At 39.4% G+C, this 23,866-nt stretch overlaps 1 protein-coding gene across 1 annotated transcript; it reads left to right on the top strand.

Moving 5' to 3' along the window:
* Positions 1-5,508: 5,508 nt before the first annotated feature.
* On the top strand, positions 5,509-20,639 carry c1qtnf6b (C1q and TNF related 6b). Its single transcript, XM_059344053.1, has 3 exons — positions 5,509-5,525; positions 10,765-10,957; positions 16,958-20,639. Exons 2-3 carry the CDS (start codon positions 10,777-10,779, stop codon positions 17,503-17,505), a joined length of 729 nt encoding a protein of 242 aa, XP_059200036.1. The 5' UTR covers positions 5,509-5,525; positions 10,765-10,776; the 3' UTR covers positions 17,506-20,639.
* Positions 20,640-23,866: the final 3,227 nt, after the last annotated feature.

Below are 23,866 nucleotides of genomic sequence, written 5' to 3'. Positions count from 1 at the left end.
TTCTCTCCCCCTAAACCATATATCACAGTTGATGTGGCATTAACAACAGAAAATAAAAATTCAATGTATCCATCATCTGTTTGCCAGCGGGGCTGAAGATCACAGCACTAAACTGTTTCTGTCTGTCAGCACATGTTCCACTGTAATGGGTGTCTTTCTGACAATCTGATGATGTACTGTAAATCAAAGCCGCAATAGCAACAGTGCAGCTGCTCTATGTGCAGCAGACTGTGGTTCTAAAGTGTGAATGTGGGGAACTGTGACGATGAATAATAGAGTGTGTATATGTGAAGTGGCACTGCCAAAGCCCAGAGTGTCTCCCAGGTCACCTCTTGTGGGGAGAACATGAACCACTCCCTTAACATTGCAGGTTTGGGCAACTATAAACTAAAACAAATACTGTTAAAGTCACATTTACAAATGCTGCACTGGTGTGGCTGTGATAGACAGGCCTCTAACCTTGTGCCCTTGCGTTTTGGGTTGACTTTTGTACTTTTATTTAGTTCACTGGTCTAGATTGAACAGATTAAAGTGGTCTTTATGTGAATATGTGTGGGGTTTTAAGTCTTCATGCGTATCTGTTTCCAGTTTGGCACAAGTCAAGTAGTGCACTCTTGAACTTGTGTGCTCAGAAAAGCTGCCAAAATAAAGATTTCTAAATAAAGAAAACTTTTCCAATGGAATTTTACTGAGGTTGCAAAAATTGCTTTGCATGCAGTGATTGCTTGTGCTATTTTTTGCAAATTAATATTATGGCAGGGTTTATATAAATAGATTTTTGGGGGGTAGTGAATGCAACTTTATTGCCCACTTAGGCTCATAAAACACAGTAACATACACAGAGTGCCACACAGTCAATATAATAATTGCATGTAAGCGTATTGTGTTAAGTTTAACTCAAGGCTAACCATGTCTGTTTACAAGGTCTCCTGAAAGGTGTGTTTATACCACATAGCTGCATGTGCATACTCATCAGTATGAGTATTAAATTCAAACCAGGTGTTTTCATACTTTGGCAGTTGAATTGACAGGTGCAGAGTTGCTAGAACTCCAAACAACTCATTTACCCCCTTATTGCTCTCATCCAGTGCTGGAAGAAGTATTCTGATCTCTTACTTCAGTAAAAGTACTAATGCCATGCTGCAGGATTACTCAAATACAAGTAAAAGTTCTGCATTTAAAACTTACTTAAGCAAAAGTATCAGCATCAAAATGTACTTAAAGGATCAAGAGTAAAAGTACTTGTTGTGCAGAATTTTTTATATATTCCAAATGTATACTAGATTATTATTATTATTGATGCATTTATATAAGCAGCATTTACATTTTGTCAAGTGCTTTATTTGTAAAAATGTAAAATTATGTAAAAAATAATCACTGCAAATTGATCATGTATTGATAAATGTAGTGGAGTAAAAGCATAAAGCTACATAAAATGGAAATACTCAAGTAAAATACAATCAAATCAAAATTATACTCAAGTTCAGTACTTGAGTAAATGTACTTAGTTACATCCCACCACTGCTCTCAGCATTGCATGGTTGAACTTGAATTCAACACTTAACTCAATCCTGATTTTAATCTTTACCTTGGACCCAAATCCAAGTCTTAAACAAACCCAGATCTTGCTCAAATTGCCCTAGATCTGAAATTATTACCCGGCTTAAGTGCTGCAGCACCAAAGAACTGCAACCCAAACCAAAACTCTCACTGTAAGTCTGGCAAAAACAAACAACACAAATATGAACCAGAACCCAAACCCATCAAGTCAGACCAAATTGCACTGAGGATCAAAGCTCTTCTTTGCAACAGCACCTTATTATATGGTTAAGTCATGTTCTGTAATAATAGGTATTACTCAAAACTTCCATAACACTATGTCACAGTATTACATAAACGTAGGCCATTATATATAAACAGTTAGTATTAACATGGATAATTTGTGCTAATATGTATCCTTGGATGTTTTCCCATCTTTCATGCTTTGTTAGAACATTTTGTCTTCAATATTAGAAATATAAACTCCAACCACACACAAGGATTTCACTGCTCTTCTTCATGTGTTTACTGTATTTTGTCTGTTCACCTCCGTGGCATCTGGTTGGCTGCTCACCAAGCTGTGCAGGCAGACAGGAAACAGAACAAGCAGAACACAGCCAAAAGCCTGAGGGAAAGGAGGAAAGTGCGGGTGATGGATGGCTCGATGGAAGCAAAGGAGGGCTGGAAGAGAGAAAGATACACTAAGATATCATTAACCAAAAATATGCTTTTAGAAAAGGGAAAAGTCATGTTGCTTTCATGCTGCCATTTCTAGACTGGATAGTAAGGGAGATAATGGCAGAAAATGGTTAATCTCTTCCCCCGGCAACCTATGACATCATCTCTAACTCTGCTGAATGGACTTGATGTTTCACAGGATTCTGACTCTCTATTGAAGCAAAGGAACTCACAAAGACAGAGTTGGTAAAGTGAAGCTGGTGGTCTTTATGAGTGTGTGCTTACCATATAATTAGCTGTTTTACCATCACAGGCATCCTTCCTTATGGGTTTCAACCAATGAGAGAGCTTAGTACAAGTGGGCTGCAGGGCACGACCACTACAAAGGAGTGACTTCAAACAAGTCTGCTTATCAAATGGAATTCCCCTCTCAGTTGATCTTACACTATATCATCAAGAGGTTTTTTATAATGATTCCCTCAGCCCACCTTTTCTGATTTGCTATATATGCTATATATAACACCTGAGAATGTCAAAGGACGTTTTTGAGGTTTTTGGTTGTGGCCATGGATATAATAGGAAAACTAGATTAATTTTCCCTCATAACTTCCATGGCAAAGTTATGGTCTCAAATGCTACTTTCAAGTCTTCATTATAGCATGATGTTCTTTTCGTAAAATATTTTTTGGGTAGCACCATTGTGATTGACAGGTCGCTACCAAGACAATCTGTCAATCAGGATAGAGGCTAGATTTTGTTTGTAATGACTTTGCATGGCGTACACAGGGGCCAGGTGCAGTTGGGTTGCCGGTTGAAGACAATCATCCAAAAAGGGTCAATTCTGGCTCCAAACAACCAAGACGGTGTGGCCAAAATACCAGACTCACAGCTTAAAGTCTACAAACCAGTGATTGGTGTCATTATGACTAGATCCACTTGTTATACAGTCTTCTGTATATGTGCGTCACTGGATCTTGAACTACAGAGGATGGCCAGTGGCCAGTGGCCATCCTCTGAGAAAGAAAGACTTACAGTGAAAGACAGCCCATTGGCAGATTTTTAGCCAGGACACCTAGATGTTAGATCTGGCAAAGTCTGCCGGTTTCAATCCTTTATGAGATTTCATTCAAAGTTAAAGAAAATAAAGCAGCTCTTTCCAGAATTCATGAGAGTTCTTGGTGTGTGTGTTTAGTAAAATGTGTTCCTTCACTACCCGGGTAGACTTGTTCTTATGTGTGTTCTTATCTGTGTTTTCAATGAAGTAGTAGGGTGATGACGGTTCCAAAACGCCACGGCTGGCCACACCAGGCTCTTGGTCCTTTCGTCGATTCTGCAGTTGGCTCGCCACTGACTGCTAGAGTCAGACTCAGATGTTCTCTGTCTCTCTCTCTAAAACCAATCTATACATACAGTACAGAATGCATTAGTTACTATTATTTCATTTCTGATCAAGTCATCTCCATTCAAATATCAAATCAAATATACCCAATTGTTAAGGATATAAATACTCTCATCATTATGTCAATGAATATGTACACATCACACCACGGATTGATCACGTCTAATGAACAATCGATCAATCATGTACTTCCATCTCACAGCATAGAAATAAAATCATGAGATTTAAGAAACCATATATTTATGTTTTTTTAACCTTTTAAATCTATTTATGCATTTTAACATTTTGACCATAACCTTTTAAACATTTTAATATATTTATAATTTTAGCAGCTAGATAACTTCTGTTACCTCTCACATCCATATAACATACATATATAACATATTAGCAATTAAATGCATTAAATCACCCATATTTTGCATATAGACAAGAGGATAAATATACCCTCAATCAAGTGATTTCAACGTTACAAACAGAGTCTAAAGGCACATTTAACGGTGAAAAAGATGTGCTACAATGGTAGAACTAAAACAACCAAATCCACATTCAAATGCTAGCGATTAGCCCGCGGCTAGCGCGATTAGCGATCTTTTATAAGCATTTTTAACAATATAAAACTACTTGAAACCGTGTTTATAAGACATCAACAGTCAACAGTAAGAAGAAAAGTCATATCTCCGATTGGTTTTATACGGCAGCATTTCACATTACAATGAGCTTGCACATTTAGCATAACACTCGTGTTAGCATTATCATCCTCACCGGAGGTATCTTGAGGAGCTTTCACGGGCGTGCGGCTCAACTCTTTTCCTCGCAGCGTTCAACCTAACGGACACAATATTTCAGTATTTTGATGTGAAACTTTATGAATTTCTGTTATTCTGTGGTGATATTTTCATACCAGTCCTTCATGCGTTGGGCAACATCTTAACTGGAAGAAAGGAAAATCAAGTGTCTTTTTGATAATCCCCCGGGCGTATACGCCACCCTCTGGCAGAATAGGGGATTGCACCCTAGTAACCTTGTGCTGGTTACATATAACAAAAGTTCTTAGCTCAAACATGAAAAAACATTACATCATTACTGCTGACTCATGGTCAAAAAGCAAAGACCTTGCTGTGCGCTACACCTGTATCAATTAATCAAACTGTAAACTACATGGCCGATGCTATCACATCTCTACTATGTGCACACCACTGAAAGAGCTCCAGCAGTATCTGTTTTACTTCCTTTTTGTTATGGTTTTATCATCTTCTGAGCCAGATTATCTTGACACGCTCTTTTACACACAGAGAGAAAATTAGAATTGGGGAGAAAGATGACAGCTTTATATAGATGACAGCAATATAAAATAAGCTTGTGCAGAGTGATTTAAGAACTACAGGGGGAGTTTAGGAGAGGTGATATAATGTAATTATTTTTGGCATGCAGAATTGGAAAGCGTGAGACAAATTAAAGCAACAGCAGTTGTCAACTGTCCAGAATCTGAGTCAGGGACATGGTCAAATAATATGTGGATAGAGGAAAGAGAAAGGTGACCTGGATTTCTGACTGGGTGATGAAAGTTCCCTCATGCTCTCTATATTATAAAACTTATGGATGGAAGTGTAGCAGTCTTTAAAGTGTGATGGATGTGGAGTTATGAGAGGGATAGAGGGGGGGAGTGCAGGAGATGATGAAAAAGCAAGAGGAGAAAAGGGGAGAAACTGACTTTTGATGTGCTTTGATGAGGTGTGTGTGTGTCCCGTGTTATGTGTAAGTAGAGAGAGGGAGGGAGAAAGTGTGTATGGGGTGTAGAGAGAGAGAGAGAGAGAGAGAGAGAGAGAGAGGCTGCTCCTCAGTAATTCCTCCTGCAGCCTGACACCAGCTGCTTGTTTTTTCCTCCTCAGCTGCGGTGAAACTCCACCAGGTAAGAAAAGCGACCAGACACTGACACGATGTGACAACGACTTTATGACAATCCGTCTAACGGCCGACACAACTCCGCATTATAATCCTCCGGAGCTTTACAAAAAAAAAAAAAGTGAAGAAGAAGAGGAAGAAACACCCGGCGGCACGTTTGCGTGCTTGCAGAGACGTGCAGGATTGAAGAAGTTATTCACAAGTCGCCAACTCAGCAGCAGAAATTTCTGGAAAAGTTACACCTTACATCGCTGTGCACGCTCTCACGCACCGGCTCACTGACACGTTTCTTGAAGTGCACGGCGCTTTGTGTGTGTGTGTGTTCTGTGAGTTGAGTTGTGCATGTCTGTGTGGTTTATCCGGACTGCAGCTGCATGCCAAACTGATGCTCCAGCGTTGTAGACGTGGCTTCTTAAATGAGTTCATTATGACTGTGTTGTGTGTGTGTGTGTGTGTGTTGTGGTTGGCTTATTATTAGTCAGTGAGTGTTCGGTTTATTAGCGGCGGGTTGTCATCCCTGTCATGGTGCAGATTATGCATACAGCTCTGGAAGGGTCCTCTGGGTTTTGGGGCGGTGAGGAGGGGTGATGAGGTAACACGAGGTCATGGTAGAATCAATTTGGCATTAACTCTCAGCTCCTGTCACTCACACAGAGTGTCAGGAAGTATGAGGCTATCAAACACACTTTACGGAGTCTGTTAAATCTGTTTGCAGGATCTATTTTGGCTGCAACTATATTCATGAGTTTTCCATTACATTACAGTATAAATACAATTCAGCACTTGAAAGTTGTTTTTTTTCCTGCAGAAGTCTTACTTCATGCATTTTGATGGAGAGTGATGGACGATGTGTAACCAGTGGCAGGAGATCAACACATCCACACACCTACGTAACACTCGCCGTTTTTAACAAGTCAATTATGTTGCGAAACAGAAACATTTTCGAGTTTTAGGGACCAAAAGTACTTCTCTGTGGTTAGGATTAATAAAAAGTACAGTCAGCCATTATAAAGGATAGCAATGTATCTATGTCACTTCTGGGAAAAATGTTCTTTAACTGAGGTATGAAGTGCGGTAGATACACTGATGTTGTGAAAAACTATGCATGGATGTTAAGTTACTCCAATTACATTGTTTTTTATGTTTGTTTTCGGGACACAAACGTCGGCCTGTGTTTGTTTGACACCAGACTCCACCTAACCCACCTTCCCGAAGTGGACCTTATTGTTCTTTATACTTTATATTTCCCTTTGTTCTCCTCTTTCCATCAAAGAATTTCGATGCACATTTTGAAGATTCACATTAAAAAGCTTGATGAAAAAACACCAGAATGCATTTGCATAAAAGTTTTTATGCTCAATTTAGGCCGTTTTTGTCTTTTTTGAAAAATAGTTAATACGCTAAACGGGAGATGGAAACGGTTATGCGAATAAGTTCTGACGTATCGAACATTTAACTCATGACTGATCAGCTGTTTCTGCTCTGACATGTAAGAACAATTATACGTTGCCGATTAAATCTAATTCCAGACATATTTTCTCTCATGGGTGGCCAAAGTTGTTCAAATACCAACCGCTTTTTTCTCTCTCTCTCTCGCTCAATCTCTTCTTCTTCTACTGGTTACTGACAGATTAGCCTACAGTGATACATTACACTGCTATCTTCTGGCCAAAGTATGTCTATACAGCTTTGTTTATTTGCTCTAAACCAGTTGATGGAAACGTCCCTAATTCGCATTTTATTTAATGCAACGTTTCAACATTTTGTTTTGGGAGAGGAGAGACCTATTTAATTGATGTACGAATTACTATAAACACAAACCCCCCACTGGTAGTTCTCCAAAAATAAGTAGATCAAGTATCAAGTAATCAGTTATATTTATTGCAAAAGCTTTAATAGCCATGGAGATCCAATGCCTTTTCCATCATGACTGCAATTTAAATGATATAGTTTCAATGGTTTATAAAGTCAGTGACGAAGCCTCTGTTTTTGTGGCCAGTGTAAATAACCAGGGGTTTGTGGGTCAAACATGTTGCATAAGTGAAATGTATCCTGTGACATCTGGCTGGCTGTTATAGTGGAACAAATTCAGATAATAAATGTTATGATTATATTCTTCTATCAGTAGTTGGATAAAAATATCCCGGCAGAGCTCCAGACACTTCATTTTCTCACAGTCACGCTCCATCCATCATCACAAATCCAGTTTACATTCATCCATCACCGTAAAACCCCAGAGAATCTCTCTGTTATCTCTCATCTTTCCCTGCCCCGTTTATTTTTTCTCTCTCATCCGACTTTTGTTTTTGCTTCTCTTCCCCGTCTCGCTTTTTTTTCCAGAGGATTTGTGCTATATGTGTGGATTTCAGAGGCTAAATGTGAAGATGGATGGCACGAAATAGACTGAGACAGAAAAGTGGGAGGAAGAGGGATACAAAGTTGGAAACAGAGATGCTGTATACTGTAGACTGAGAAAATCAAAAGAGGGGAATGAGAGAAAAAGATCTAGAGCACAGAATTGAAAGACAGCCAGGACTTATCTTGTGGTTGTTTTGGTTCATTGTTTTGGTTGCGTAGTTCTCAAATTCCACGCTCAAAAACTGTGTTTCCAGCAGAACACTACAGCTGTTTTCAGCAATTAAACTCTGATAAGCCTACTGTACTGTACACTGCCTGCTCAGCACCAAACAGCAGAAAAACGAGATAAAGACGCCCAACACATTTTAAATCGCCTATGTAACTACCCTAAAGTCAAAAAATGTTTGAAACAGCCAAGGTTACATTTAAGTATGAAGAGGTGTTGATCTCCTGCCACCAGTAAGGGTGCTCAATTTAAAAAACGCTCTTGTGGCTTGTATTTTATTTATGCGGTTTGGAGAATTTGTTGCACCAAGTTGGTTCAGCGTGAGCAACAATTTCCTATTTAAATATCCAGCAGTTACTCGAGAGGGGGGCCGTAGCGGGCTCACTTTTAGAAATATACTGGAGATACTGGCATCATATGAAAGTAGAAGATGTTATAGGGGGAAGTTGTAGAAATAACGCTGCAAAGTTAGGCTTTTTTTATGTTTCATTAAAAAAAATGAAGCTGAGCATTGAAGCTTAAAGTTGAGGAGAAGTTTGAGAAAAGGATTAATAATAATAATTCATTTTATTTGATAGGGCGCCTTTCAAGGCACTCAAGGTCGGATTCCATTGTTGTCGTCCATACATGTTTGATATGAGTTGAGTTCAGTTTGACTGAATACTTTGTTGGTCAGTCTGTGGGCTTGACTCTCATTGTGGAGAAATAAAAAGACTGAAGTGAGATGAAGAGACTGAGAATTGGACACAAAATGCCTTTTAACAGTTAAATCACATATTGTATCGCAATACTCACCATATTCCAAAATGCTTAAAATCGCAATAATATCGTATCGTGACTCAAGTATTGGGATAAAATCGTATCATGGGGACTCTGGTGATTTCCACCTCTAGCAGATACTGAGCAAATTAGAATTAATTTGTAGTCCAATTCTTTCCTTCATTTTAGCTTCTTTAGTTTTTGATCTCCTCCAACTCCTAAGGGAAATATGTGGCTCTTGAGCTGCTGAGTTCTTGCCTGTGTGTACTAGCTAGCTCTAAATATGTCTTTCTGCTGTTCAGACATAGGCAGGGTTAAAGTTACAGTCATTTATTTAGCTAAAAATAGCTGGCCGCTGCAACCAAAAATAAAGCTACAATAATAGTTAGACAAACCCAAAACAGGAAAGTTGCACGACAAGAAAAACCCAAATCCGGTAATAATTCTTTGTAGAAAGATTATAACCACATTCATAAAACATTTCAATTATGTAGTAAGTCTGTAAATCTAGTACTGAAAGGATGCCTTAAAAAAAAACCCTCGAAGTTGGGTTGGCCAGTTGGGTTTAATTCAACTTCATGGTCTTCTGTGAGTCAGTGAGTTAGAGGTTCCAGCCCCCCCACGATTATCCATCCCAGAAACATATGCACTCAGTTTTCCATAAGGAATTCTGGGTAAAAAAGCATAGGCAGTGTGCCATATGTTTTGTGTTAAGCAATGTTGTTATTTGACAGTCACACAGAACTAGTGCAAAGATTTTTGTAACCTTAGATTTTCATTCAACAAAGTCAAATTGTTGCTAAACTGCAACTGGAAGCTGCCACAGTAGTCAAATGAACAAATAAATCAAGTGTCTTTTGCCAAGTTTTAATAAAAATTTTGTGATGGTGTAGAAATTTGTATTAGAATAAAAAAAATTATAGAGAAATGTGCGTGTTGATCATAAAGATGAGGTGTGGCAAGGGTAACAGGTCCAGCTGTAAAGTATATTGTCCTTGGAAATGTATGTGGAAGCTCATGCAGAGAGAATCAAATCGCAGCTGATGTTTTCACATCCAATTGAGTCCAGGTGTGTGTGTGTGTGTGTGTGTGTGTGTGTGTGTGTGTGTGTGTGTGTGTGTGCATATGAAAGGCCACGTGACTCCCTCCTCCTTCTCCCCCCCCAAATCTATAGCTTTCCCCCTGGGCTTAGATTTCTTAATCCAAGTCCTCTGGATCCCATATGAGCACTCACGGGTCACAAAACAATCTGTCATCTGTGGCTTTGACTTTCATACCGCAGTTTTTTATGGTCTTAGAACTTAAAGGGAAAAAACACCCTCTGATGCGTATATTTTGGCATGTCATAAATCGGTGATGTTCAATGTATGCCAGGATTTACTCTACACTAGATTGTAACCCTAATTTTACTATATCAGCTTTCACTACATTGTCTTGTGTAGTTAGTGGTTCCCCACATTTCGCAGAAACCTTTCAACAGCTGCCAGAAACTTGTGTTTATCTCATTTACAATGGATTTCTCCAGTTATGCTTGTTGATTCTTAAAGACAGTCGGCACAGCCTGATGAATACTGACAGTATTTCCAACTCTACTGTTATTGTCATGGAAATATGTTGACACTGGGCCAGTTATCCACAGGAATGTAAAAAATACACCACCAAGCAACAAGACTGACCCAAAAATTATGGTTTGGGTTTTTTTTTAGGATTTAATTTGGTTGGAAGTATGCAGAAATTGCTCTAAAGAAGAGAGTAAGGAAGAGCCTCTTCATAAAAACAATGTCTTATGTGATGAGTTTTAGACTAACGTGGATCTATCAGTTTGCTCTTTTACGTCAACTTCACATGCCACTACCTATAACTTTTCCACTCTCCTTCCTCCTCTCTTTCCTTCTTCTCCCAGGTTGTGACAGCCATGTTGGCAGTATGTTTGAGGCTGCTTGTGCTCCTCCCCCTGGTTTGCTGTGTCCCCTCCCCCTCCAGACCTCCTTCCAGACTCTGCAGGCGGTGCTGCGACCACCTGGAGCCGCCAGCGTCTACGGCCCAATATCAGATGCCCGAGGTCCGCACTGTCATCAACATGACCATCCTCAAAGGTAACAGAACCTGGAATTTGGACGATGCTTTTTACCAAAAACACACAAAGCAGTGGCAAAGTGCGGTCTGAGGCCAACTGCCATGCAATGTCTATAATGTCAATTTAAACTTAACTTATATCGGCAGATTATGGCAAGAGAATACACAAGTCCTGTGATTCCTGTGAAAAATACATTTTTGTGGCAAACTGCACTTTGCCGATGCACGGCGTAATTTCATGTTCTGAGTCATGTATGTGGGAGCGAAGCATATGTGAACCATAGAGGTGTTGTTTTGCTAACTTGGAGTTCCGAGTATTAGGGCTGGGCAATATGGACCAAAACTCATATCCTTGTATTTTTTGGCCTAATGACGATATATGATATATATTGGTATTTTAAACAAAAGGTGCAAAGTGTTAAGTTTTAACTCAACGTCCCAAGTAGTCATCATCAACCTGTTTTATTTAAAGACTTTATCAAATCCAAAAGCTTCCCCCTTTCGAAGCAATTTCATTAGATTCAGATGCTCATCTTCTGCAATCCGAAATACCTCCAAATTACAGAACGATTGTTTTTTTAATTAAGAGCTAGCTTTTACTAGTGTGCAGAGAGGATCAAACAAATAGTGGTCATAAGTTAAGGCTACATCAAAACATATGATATATAATATATCGGTATAACTGGTAATACTGACATATCCCCCAGCCCTACTGAGTATACAAAAATAGGGTTTGCCATGTGGTCATTTCATATACACTATCCATTTATTGAATTGCCAGAAACCATGTTATATCATGATATATATCATTATTGAGACATACAATGACCTACATCAGCAAAGAAGATTTCAGCCATATCATCCAACTATAAGTAGAGTTGAGAAAAAAAAAGTAAATAAGAGATTTTACTGATAGAAATACCTGAAAACACTTAATTTTTTGCCAAATAACATCTACTTCAAACACTTTTGTGTTTTTCATAGAAAATGTAGATAAAAAAGAATTGATGGAAGCCACAATGTAAAGGAAGTGTAGGATACAAATGACTTGCTTTGACTTTACTTGACAGATTTCTTGAGATTTACTTGAAAGATTTAGACTGAAAAAGGTCAACCTCAATCAACCTGGTCTAACATCTATCTACAAACCACATAAAAACACAACCACAAGATTAGATGGAGCATAATTTTCACCTTGGCTGACTTGAGCCCATGGGTCAGGTCTTAAGATACTATAGGAACCATGTGGACCCGATAAGACCTCTGCTTGTTACACAAGATTAACTTAATTCCATGTGCTCACAGTGAGCCCCCCACAGTCAAATATCCAACACCTTCTTTGAGATGACAATGTTGTGTTTATGCATTTGTGTTTCCTTATTCGTATATGAAAGTGTGTTTTTAAGCCCGTGGGGAAACACAAAGAGACAGAAAATGTGACAACAGAAGAGGGATTAAAAATACAAAGATTATATGATATCCAAGAACTGCACAACCACAGCTGGAGAAGGATTTGTTACAACATGTGTATCTAATATCAGAGCCTTAGCAGCCAAGTCAACCGGAGCGGTCCAAGCGATGTGTCATCACACTTCTTCTGCCGGTCCTTTGATAGCTGAACATGCCAAGGCTGTTCTGACCCACAATCAACCCCCAAACCAGTCCAACTGCTGAACCATGAAAATAAAACGCGCTCTTTTTTCCTTTGTGTCCCACATGCAGAAATAATTTTATACGAGGGCCCTTTTATATGTCAGAAGAACTCAAAACTTTCCCACTCCAGAAATCTAAAAGTTACATTTTGATGTGTTGGGAACAATTTGTGCCATAGAATGTCTTTGTGACTGAAGTACTGCTTTCCATTGGGCCAATTAGCCACATTCAGGGCAGATTTTTCATTGGTGGGAAGCCAGTGAGGGATAACAGAACTTTTTTTCTTTTGAACCAAAAAAAAAAATAGGGCTGCAACATTTGCAAAGTCTTGGACAACTTTGATGGAAAATGAAAAAGGGCCTTTAATTGGATAAAAAGAAAAGAAAAAAGGATATAAACTCCCTGAGGCTCATGAGTTGCATTTACGTCTCAAATTTGTAGTCTTTTTTTTACAAATGAACCAATGAAACAGTTGTGCAGCTGTGCAATGAGGGAGGTCTCAACAGATGCATACACCTGGCATTGAACTTGCTTATGTGGCTGGAAACACACATACACACAAATACAAAGGAACATATGCACTCATGCACCAGCACACACACACACACACACACACACACAAAGCAGATTTTATTGTTTTCCAGTGAGCAATCAGTGCCAGAGCACAACTGTCCAATGCTTAGTGTGTGTGTGTGTGTGTGTGTGTGTGTGTGTGCTTTATATGTTGTTGTTGTTGTGTGTGTGTGGTTGGGTTTGCTCCCACAAAGCGATTGGATTTAAACGTTATGACCCAAAACCAGTTAGTCAGCCAATCTCAATTTTATTTTTCAAAGGAAAGCAGAACCCACAGTCAGGGACTGAGGCGACTTTGCACCCACCCACACATCACATCTACATCCACAGGATTAAATTATATTATACACAGCATTAACATACTCAGACGGTCCCGAAGGTTGGCTTTAGTACGGATAAGATACAAAATGCACACTTTAATGTTTGATATTTTGCTTTTGCAACCTGTAAGCCAAAAATTACAAGCCAGATTCCCACAAACGTTGGGGCATTGCCAAAAAGAAACAGAATGTTATAATGTGCTAACCCCTAGTGACATATATTCAATTGAAAAATGTAGTAAACACAGTATATTGAAGTCAAACTGAACTTGATGCAATCTGCTTTATTTATTTGTGTTTTAAACAGCCTTCCAACTTTTTTAACATCGGTGTGATACAAGTTATGTTCACCAGCAGGGACCTCTTGATCTCATGTTAGGTTTTTAATATTTAATGTGATCCCTATTCTAAAACATTGTGATCCGATAGTGTAGTGCTTTTTATGATTTATTTTCTCCTTTTATTACTAGACTGTAAATAATTACTTTACAACCCTTTTCCATCAACATGGAATGGGCCCTGTTCTGGGTTTTTGCACCTAATTTTGAACCTTTTTAACCACAACAGTATTATTTCATTTGATAATGACAAAAGCTTTGGCTTCAAAAGTAGAAGAAATAAGGACTGAAACTTCAAAGACTTGAATGACAGCAGAAAACTGTTGGAACCATTTTTATCCCCAAATGCTCCTCGATATTGAATCTGTTTTCCAGTGCAGAATAGTAACCCTTGATGATTGACAACTGGGCAATTGTGCTGTGAAATCCTTTTCTCTTTGGGCCCTCAGCAGTTAGATGGATTAAAAATTTCTAGGTCAGAAAAGAGAGACATTTTGGGCATTTGTACAGGCAGCAAAATACGACACATATTTATGTTTTAGACTGTCCTTATCTGACATCTTGCTGATGCAGTAGTAATGATTGTTGGTGGCAGAGTTTAAATGGCAGACTTTCACCCAGGAGAAAGGGGTTCATTTCCCGTATGAAAACAAAAGTAAACAACTTTTTACGAAACTTGCATTTTTTATGTAACACACAATGTGTTACATAAAAAATGTAAGTTACGGTAAAAAAAACGTCACCCTCGTAACTACTTTACTCCCGGCATTAATGTACATTCATTAACTTTTTCTGTCTTTTGTAACGCCTAACCAGGAAGGTTTTTGCCCTAAACCTATGTCAGTAGTTTTATAGCCTAAATTCACCGAAACTGCAGCTTTTTTTACAACCGCTCTGTTCCACGGGCCACAAAATGCTCATATGTGTGGTTATGGGTGGTATTGACAAATGGTCTATTCTGTCGTTTAGGTTGGAGATTTTGTTGAACAGTTGATCTGTGGGTTAGTGCAGAAAATGATCAGCTAATCAGAAGCGAATGAGGCAGGTTTAGGGTGAACTAGAAGAGTAATCGGACATAATTATTGTATTTCCAACAGTGCAAGAGTGGATATTTTTCTGTTTAAAGAGGAACAAAGATGTGGGCATGAGGTTGTTATTTGATTCCAGGACAAAGGATCAGTCCCATATATGGCCGTGTAGTGTTGAGGTGCTGCTAAGCTGCTGCTTGTGGTGAACTCTCTTCAGGGTTCTTTGTGAGGACATTGGTCACAGCTGGACAGACAATTGTACATCTGTCCAGAGGATCACTGGTGTTTACTTCGGGTCTTCAGGAAGTGAAGGCATCGCTGTGGCTTCTTCCTGTGTGGTTTACCCGACCCAGAGGTGTTTAACTCCTGATCCAGACAGCAGAGAAATGTTTTTGCACTTCATAGACTTTAATATACTTATTTAAATATATCTTGAAGTCATGACTGTTGAATGTTGCTCAGGTAAAACCACAATAAATGGCACTAAGAACTACTATAGACTGTTTTGTTTCCCTATTTATTCACTTCTGTTTATCAGAAAGCGTTTGTTTGGCTCAGGGGGCTTTTTTTAATGCAGCTGCTCCATACTGATACGGTGATGGAGCTTATAAAGTCCAATAAGCAGTGTCATTTGATATCATAACAAAGAGGTTTTTGTGTACTTGGAACAAGAGCAAACACTCAAAATGTTCACTTAAGCAGCAACGTTTCAATCAGGAGCAGTGACAGGCGGATATACATAAGCCCATTAATCATTTTCAGGGCTCGTTGTCAAGTCACATAGAATTTTAAAATCCACACAAAACCGTGTTGTGCTGTTGTGACGGCAAAACAGGATACAAAAGAAGCAGGATGGAGCCACTAAGTGCTAACACATCCAACTAACAGTTCCAATGTGTGAAGGAGAGAATATGAATTAATTGGTTTGTAAGGAGAGACAGGTGTCAGATTAAAGTAAATAAGTAAGCAGATGCTTCCATAAAGAGCATAAGTGCTTACTAAATTGTTTCAAGTCATGTCCGATCATTGAATTTACCACAGATGGAGTCCAATCATAGACTGCAAGAATGCAATCTTGGTTTACGGCTGTTGCAATGGGACCATAATTTCCATAAACACATGAGGAGATGATAACTGAGGTAATAAATCAAGCGGGAAGTAGGGTCATTTTCTTATTGACTTTCATACAAAAGGACTTTGTTTTGCTACCAGAGAAGTGACTCCCTGATGCAAAAAATAAATCAGGTTTAAGGCACTTCTGGATTTGGTTCACTTTTCAGGCCCGGAGGTTAAGTAGATAATGCACTTTTTAAATAGTTTGATAGAGTTTTAGTCTAGGAAGTAGGAGAATTTAGCTTTAAATCAAAATCATGATAAAATAAGAGATACATGGTCATAGAACTAACCGTTTCGACTCATCAATTCCTCACTCATTTTAACCAAATGTTAGTTATCTTGTATAAGGAGAAAGTATTAGAGGAGAATCCCTTTTTTTTAAAATCTTTATAAATTTATAATCTGCTTTTATACTCCTATTTTCTCTCCCCCCGTCTGGTGCTGACATTCCTGAGACTTTCAAAACTCACATTTAACCTTTTCCATTATTTTTTGATGCCCTTTGGCACTACAAAATCTCCCCTCTTGCAGAAATAAATGATATCAATGTCAATGCAGTTCCTACTGGTCTTCAGCAGAGGTCAATAAAGGTGATGGATAGCATAAAAAAGAGGTTTTGACTTAGCATTTTAAATCTCCTGGCACCTGAACACAGTTTTCCACACAGGTCCTCCTTACACATTTCTGTCAGAACATTTTGTCTCACAGACGACAAAGTGCCACATAATTAAGATAAGCATTGGTTTAACAGAATTCCTTCAGATTTATAAGTAGGATTTGGAATGTGGGAGCTCAAAGCTTTGCTGCTTTTTGTTTTTCCACTTCTGGATTTTTTTTTTTTTTCACCGCAATGGCATTGATTGCATTTCAAAAGGAATGGTGTGTTTTGTCCTGGACCTGAACTCTTATTTTTGTCTCTTTATCGAATAAAAAAAAACCATAGATTATGATCTGTCTGCACCACTCATCCGTGTTTCTTCTTGTCCACACAGGTGATAAAGGCGATCGAGGCGATAAGGGCACACCTGGCAAGCCCGGCATAGAGGGACCTCCAGGCCATCGAGGTTCCATGGGCCCCAAAGGCACCAAAGGCCAGGCCGGGGCCCCGGGAGATGCCTGCAAGATCCTTCACTCCTCCTTCTCGGTGGGCCGCCGCAAGTCCCTGCACAGCATCGACTACTACCAGGCACTGGTGTTCGACACGGTGTTCGTCAACCTCCACAACCACTTCAACATGTTTAAAGGCAAATTCTACTGCTACGTGCCGGGGATCTACTTCTTCAATGTTAACATACACACCTGGAACTTCAAGGAGACCTACCTGCACCTGATGCACAACGACAAGGAGCAGGTGATCCTGTATGCTCAGCCCAGCGAGAGGTCAATCATGCAGAGCCAGAGCGTCATGATGGATCTGGCTCTGAATGACGAGGTCTGGGTTCGGCTCTACAAGAGGGAGAGGGAGAACGCCATTTACAGTGACGACGTGGATGTTTACATCACCTTCAATGGATACCTGGTGGCACCCAGCATCCAGTAAAAACGGCAGGGAATAACGAGGAGCGGCAAAATCTCTGGGTCGGATTATTTGGTCTTTTTGACTTGGATACTGCTTCATGCCAAGAGAGGAGAACTAAAAAGGGGACAATACACTTTTGGTGCTTATTAAAAATCCATTTCAGCCTGGAGAGGAACATACTGTGCTTTTTTAAATGAGGACTGCCCACAAAAAAATGTTAGAATCAAACAGAAGAATAACAAAGTAGCACAGCACACAATTAGGAGGAATGTTAAACAACTTCCTTTGGACTACAAATACACTTTTATACAAAGTTAAGCAGTTTTCCCACTTCTGTGCTCAGCTTCTTTTCCTCTCCACTCCTTTCAGGGACTGTGTGTAAAAACACAAGTTGCATCACGTATCAGGAATCCTATATCTGTGCAATCAATGATGTATTTGTGCAATGAATAGAGTTTCTGTCAAATGTGTTCGTACAGACCGCTGCACAGAAGCCAAGAATGGCTTTGCTTGCAATTTTTAAATAATAATTATTGTAAGGAATAGTCCTGCATATTATGGTCAAGTTAAAGCTACGTCTAATCTCTGATAAACAGAGACTTCTCCCCTCCCGAAACACAACCCCACGTGTCATCTGTACAGCAGTTTAAAATTACCCATATTTACATTTATCGTTAGATCGCACCCTGTAGTGGTTTTAGTAACTATGACGACAGCAGCCAAGGCAGAGATGAGGTCACAAAGTGTAAAAGCCAGGGCAGAAGTGAGTATAAAGAGTGATAAGGTCCACCTGGAGCTTGTAAGAGGGGTGACATTTATTTTACACAAAACTATGCTTCCCCCCCCCCTAAACTTTAAGTAGTTTTGTTGCCAAGACCAAACTAAACCACGACTGTTTTACAACATTAACCACTGTGACCGGTATGTTTAGGTATAAGGCCGTGTTGATCTCCTACCATTGGTTAGGGAGCTAATCTTAATTCCTTTAAAATTACCCATATTTACATTTCTCATTAGACTGCACCCTGTAGTGGTTTTAGTAACTATGACAGGAGCCAAGGCAGAGGTGAGGACACCAAGTGTAAAAGCCAGGACTGAAGTGAGTATAAAGAGCGATAAGGTCCACCAAGGGCTGGTAATTTCGGTAGTTACGTCCATTTTTTTTTTTTTACACCAAACTATGTTTTATTTCCCCTAAACTTAGTTTTGTTGCCAGGACCAAACTAAACCATGACTGTTTCACAATATTAACCACTGTGACCATTATGTTTCGGTATGAGGCTGTGTTGATCTCCCATCATTGGTTAGGGAGCTAATCTTAATTCCTGTGGGTTTTATTAGAGGGAAGGAACAATGGCCCTAATTTATCAAGCGTACGTCAGAAAGTGAGCGTAAAGTGGGCGTAAGATGATTTCTACGCAAGCCTTGGCATTTATCAATTTGGACGTGAGCGGACAGTACGATCAGATCTCACATCTGCTCTCAGCTTGTGTACGCAAATTTGAATCAGCGTGAAGTCCACACGTCTGAGTCAGAGAATTGATCTTAGACTATAGTATCGATGCCTGGAGCTGATAAAACTCTGTGGTGTTTTGATTTTTAATAGTGACAAAGCAAAACATGTTTAGACTACATAATTTATAATTAAAACATAATCCAAAAATAATACATAATAATACACCCTGCGATCGTGAAATTCTTTAAACAGAATACCAGCCGAGGATATTAAATGTTGTTGTCTTCTGCTGTTTACTGTTATCCAGCTCCGACACTGGAGCGTCAGCGTCTCCTTCACCAGCGGTGCTGCCCGAATAGAAACATTTCCAATCAGCGCTGCCACACGCTCCTCTGACTAGGACATCATTATTAATAAATGTAAAGACGTGAATACTATATCTCCATCATAATAATAGCAATATTCGGATATTATATAGATTATTAGGCTTTATATATCACGATGTAATTACTCAAACCTCGCCGGGAGTTTAATAGTCCGCTACTCTGCTGACAGCAACACTGATTTCCTTCTTTTTCACTTTTTATGATGCGAAACAGAACCATTTTGTTGTGTTGCTGCTGTTGGACGTCAGCGTTTCACTTTCTGACTGAGAAATTCCTCTTCTTTTTTAATTAAAACTTACTTTAAAACATTGTTTACCTCCTTCAACCAAAAAGCTGAAAACTTCTAAGTCCGTGCTCCAAATGTAAAATATTCAGTGAACTTGTTTGAGTTTATAACTATAAGTACTTTTATTTCATAAACCTCCGTCGCTGCGTATTTCTTTAATATGTCTATATTGCCCCTATTGTCATTTGTAATGGTGCACTTTGCTAATAAAGCTGACTTTAAGGGGTGAAAAAATCCTCTTTTTGGCCGTATTGCGCCCTTCGGTGTCGTAAACTCTGAAGGCGAGCCATCTGAATCAGGTATATATTAGGGCGTGGTATTTAAATTACGCATGTTTCGAGCCGCCACATTTATCAACAGCCGATCATTCTTAAGCTGTGATTGGAGAGATACGATCGTTTGATAAATCACACGTGAACCCTGTCGTAAGACGAAATATACACTCAGATCTGCGCTCGTTTCTACGCTCGCTTGATAAATGAGGGCCAATGTGTTTGTATGGTTTACAGCACTTTTTGGTAAGTAAAAATAGGGAAAAAAAAACTTTTGTTTTCCTGTGATGACGGGTTGATTATCTTGTGATCATGAGATAATGGCATAAAAAAAAAATTGCAAGCATGGCCATTCACGGCTTTAGTTTTGCTGTCATACCTACCACTTAAACAAATGTTTCCTTTGTGCCTTACAGAAGAACACTTTGAATGGTTAGTTCACCAGAATCACGAAGACACATTTTCCCACCTATCCCTGGTGGTGTTGCACACATTTAGGGTTTACTCATTTCCGACAAACTTGAGACTCAACCGTGTCGTATTTCTTGTAATTTTGGTGAACTGAGCCTGTAAACAAAAGTATATCCCACATATCAAAATGAAAAACAATGGTGCTTTATTTCCTAATGCAGGAATTCATTCGGGTTTTGATATTAAATATGATGTATTCTTACAGATACTTCAAACTGCAGAGCAGTTCATGTAAATAGCTGTAAAATAGCCGTCTTCATGGCATAAATCTGTGCTACCACTCACGCTGTTGCGGCTGAACTGTGTATATGTGTTTGTATTTCCTCCTTCTTTATTATTATCCAAGTTGCTCTTTGTACTGTACTAGGGAACAAAAAGACACTTGATTTTGATAAAAATAAACATTTTCAGAATAAAAAAGTGAAATAAAGAGGGTGTATATTCCATTAAAATGTCAAAAATATCACCTTTAAAAAAAAAAAACCCAAATCACATCATCACATTTCTGCAGGAAAATGTCAAAAACAATCCAGTTAAGGACTTGGTTCACAATTCAACCACCCAGTCCCAAGAGAGAAATAGTATTTGAGATTTAACCCCCCAAAAATGATCCAACTCTCTGAAATAAACAAACAAACTAGCATGCAAAAAACAACTCAAAGTCTCAGAGACAGTGGATGGGTCTCTGCAGTGTGCCAGCTCCATCTGTTTGGCCATATCTCTCCCATTATCTGTAATGTCGTCCTCAGGGAGGCTTTGCTAGAGGAAAAGCAGACTGTGGCGCTGTAAATACTTTAAGCCTTGAGTGGAGATCTGAAAAGCTCTATTGGGAAACAAAGCAGGACATCTGAACAGTTTCCTGGATCATCAGCCCAGACTAGTGGAGGCTGTTCCAACATGCACGGGAGACAAGCTGTTAGTGAAACGAGCAGGGTTGATGTAGGTGTGTATTTCGTTCGAGTTTCGTCAAATTTTGGAACAGAATATTGACACCCTAGTAAAATAATATGTCAAGAGTGAGGGAACATTCATTGAAATATTCTCATTATAGGCATGTGACAAAAACACCTCACATCCAGAGCAATGAAATGCAACAGTGGAGTCAAAAATGATGAAAAGAAAAGAAAAGAAAAAAAGCTCATTGCCACAGAAACAAGATACATAAAGACTGAAAAAAAATGACAGTGAACGTGTGTGCCCTTTAAACGTATTTATGCCCACTTTGTTGCCCATTAAAATTAACACTCTGCACTTAAACTAAATACGCTTGCAGTCAGTTGGAGCGATCAGCCCCATTAACTCAACTTTTACAACACTGTTGAAAACAACCGGCCGGTTAAGGCCGTTTCAATTAATCCTGTTAAACAATAAACAAACAAGTAGCATAAAATCCCTTTCAATTATCCCTGCTGAGTGTAAAACACCAGCTAACAAAGTGAATAGCAGGATATGAGCACAGGCATGGGCATAGCATTTCAGTGGGATCATCTCAGATACGCAGAAATTATGCATACACTATATATATATATATATATATATATATATATATACTATAATAATTACAGTAATTTACTTTTTCTCAGCAGATGCCATTCCCCAAAGCAACCTAAAGTAAGTGTATTTAAACTTGAAGGAACAAGAATCAGATGTAATTAAAAATTCAATTTGCATCACTCAAACACTGCACTTCAGTTCAGGTGCTTTTCAAAGAAAGTAGATGTAAATAAGTGATATACTTTTTTGTCAATAATGGTTTTCGACCAAGGCAGTTCCAGGCCCGGTTCGGCGCAGGTGCCTAAAGCCTAATTTCCACCGGGGGCTGAACGGCCGCGCCGCGGTCACCGTGGCTGATCTCTGCCACTCTAATCAATGAGACCATTTCCACCGGGCATGCCTCGGAATGGTTCAGCAGCGTCCCAGCCACGGCTCTCCGCTCTGCTGCGCGAGCAATCCGTAGCATTTCTATTTTCTCAGCGAGCCGTTGCTAAACCGCGTCAAGCTCAACAGAGCAGATTGCACCAGACAGGAAATCCGTCACAGAATCAACATAATACACTTCCGCCCCTTTCAAAATAAAACACAATATGCAGTTCATGCAGCCTAAAACAACTTCACATCAACATTACGTCTTGATCGGGGCACCAGATCAGCAATCAATCAATCAATCAATCAATCAATGGATCTCAGAGGGTCGGAGACACGGACGACAAGAGACTGTTGAAGTGGAACAGCATAAAATCATTTATGACATAACACATTCTTTTTATAAGGATAGATGACCAGATCAACAGATCTTCCGCGTTGGGTTAGCAAAGTAAGCAGTTTGTTGTTGTTTACTTGTTGTTGTTGTTGTTTTACACAGTTTATCACAGGATCTCGCGGTTTCACTTACGTTCAGGATTATCGCGTGTTCTTGTGATCTTGCGTGTATGCGGCTGGCTCGATATGCTGCCATTAGCGCCCGCAGGGGATTGACGCCGGGCAGAGGACGGAGCAAAACTGCGGCGCAGTCGTTCTGCGGCCGTTCAGCGCCAGGTGGAAATCCCCAGTAACCTCGAACCAGTTCCTCACCTTTTGATTACCAAAGAACATGCTCTCAGCCAGGAAAACTGGTTCTCTTTGCTGGTCTTGAACCACAGACCAGGTTCTGAGACAGTTCGCAAGTTGAACCAACTGCAAACCAGCACCAGCCCAGCAAAAGAACTAGGTTGGTGTTGGTCAGAAAGGGGTATATGAGTTGCTTTCTACTGCCTGCTCTTAAACATCTGTCAATAGTAAGGGCCACTAGAGGCTTCAGCTGCTCTTGTGAGGTGGTGAAAATTTAACTAATCACATGTTTTAATGCTTTGGCATATCATTTTGATGAGCTCTCATAGCTTGCAATTGCTAAATGGAAACATTAATTCATATAACCATTGTTTCCGCAAAGGACCATGTACAAAGTCTCAAAAGAGTCTTAAATCAGACTGCACAGTTTTTGACATAGAAAATGTCAAGGTTAAGACAGCACAGAGCTTCGTTTCCAGACTTTTGTTGCACCCCCCAAAAACACTTAAAAGATGAAGAGGCATAAAAATCATATTAGCAAGCAAATACTGAAAGGTTCAAACATGACTGACTTTTCTACTGAATGCTGATGACCTTGACAAACTGTTTTTTCTCCCTCCTGTCAATGCAGTACATCAATTTCTGCTGACCTCATAGAGTTGGCTCTTACAATAACACAGGTCTAAAGTGGAACACTATTTACACTTAATACTGACAGACCACCTGGGAAAAAATGCTGAGAGGCTGAAGGCTAACAAGAGCCACCTGTAAAGCAATGTAAAGAAAGCTCAAAACAGAGCAGAAGATGTTGCATGTATAGTAAACAAGAAAAAGGAAGCATAACCTCTGATCCTTTTTAATGATCCAAGACTAATAATGTTTCTCAGTAAAAAAATATTTACAGCTCAGTAGATACCAGCAGTCAAAGTATCAGTAAGCATGGTGAGGCCTTTAGCATTCCAGC

The sequence above is a fragment of the Centropristis striata genome, chromosome 1, assembly GCF_030273125.1.
Source record: "Centropristis striata isolate RG_2023a ecotype Rhode Island chromosome 1, C.striata_1.0, whole genome shotgun sequence".
Taxonomy (NCBI): Eukaryota; Metazoa; Chordata; class Actinopteri; order Perciformes; family Serranidae; genus Centropristis; species Centropristis striata.
This window is presented reverse-complemented; position numbering and strand designations above follow the sequence as displayed.

Bases quoted from the DNA above. Each gene is read 5' to 3' on its own strand.
- c1qtnf6b (XM_059344053.1), top strand. From the start codon at position 10,777: ATGTTGGCAGTATGTTTGAGGCTGCTTGTGCTCCTCCCCCTGGTTTGC. The intron at 10,958-16,957 runs GTAACAGAACCT...TTGTCCACACAG, and splicing joins CAACATGACCATCCTCAAAG to GTGATAAAGGCGATCGAGGC.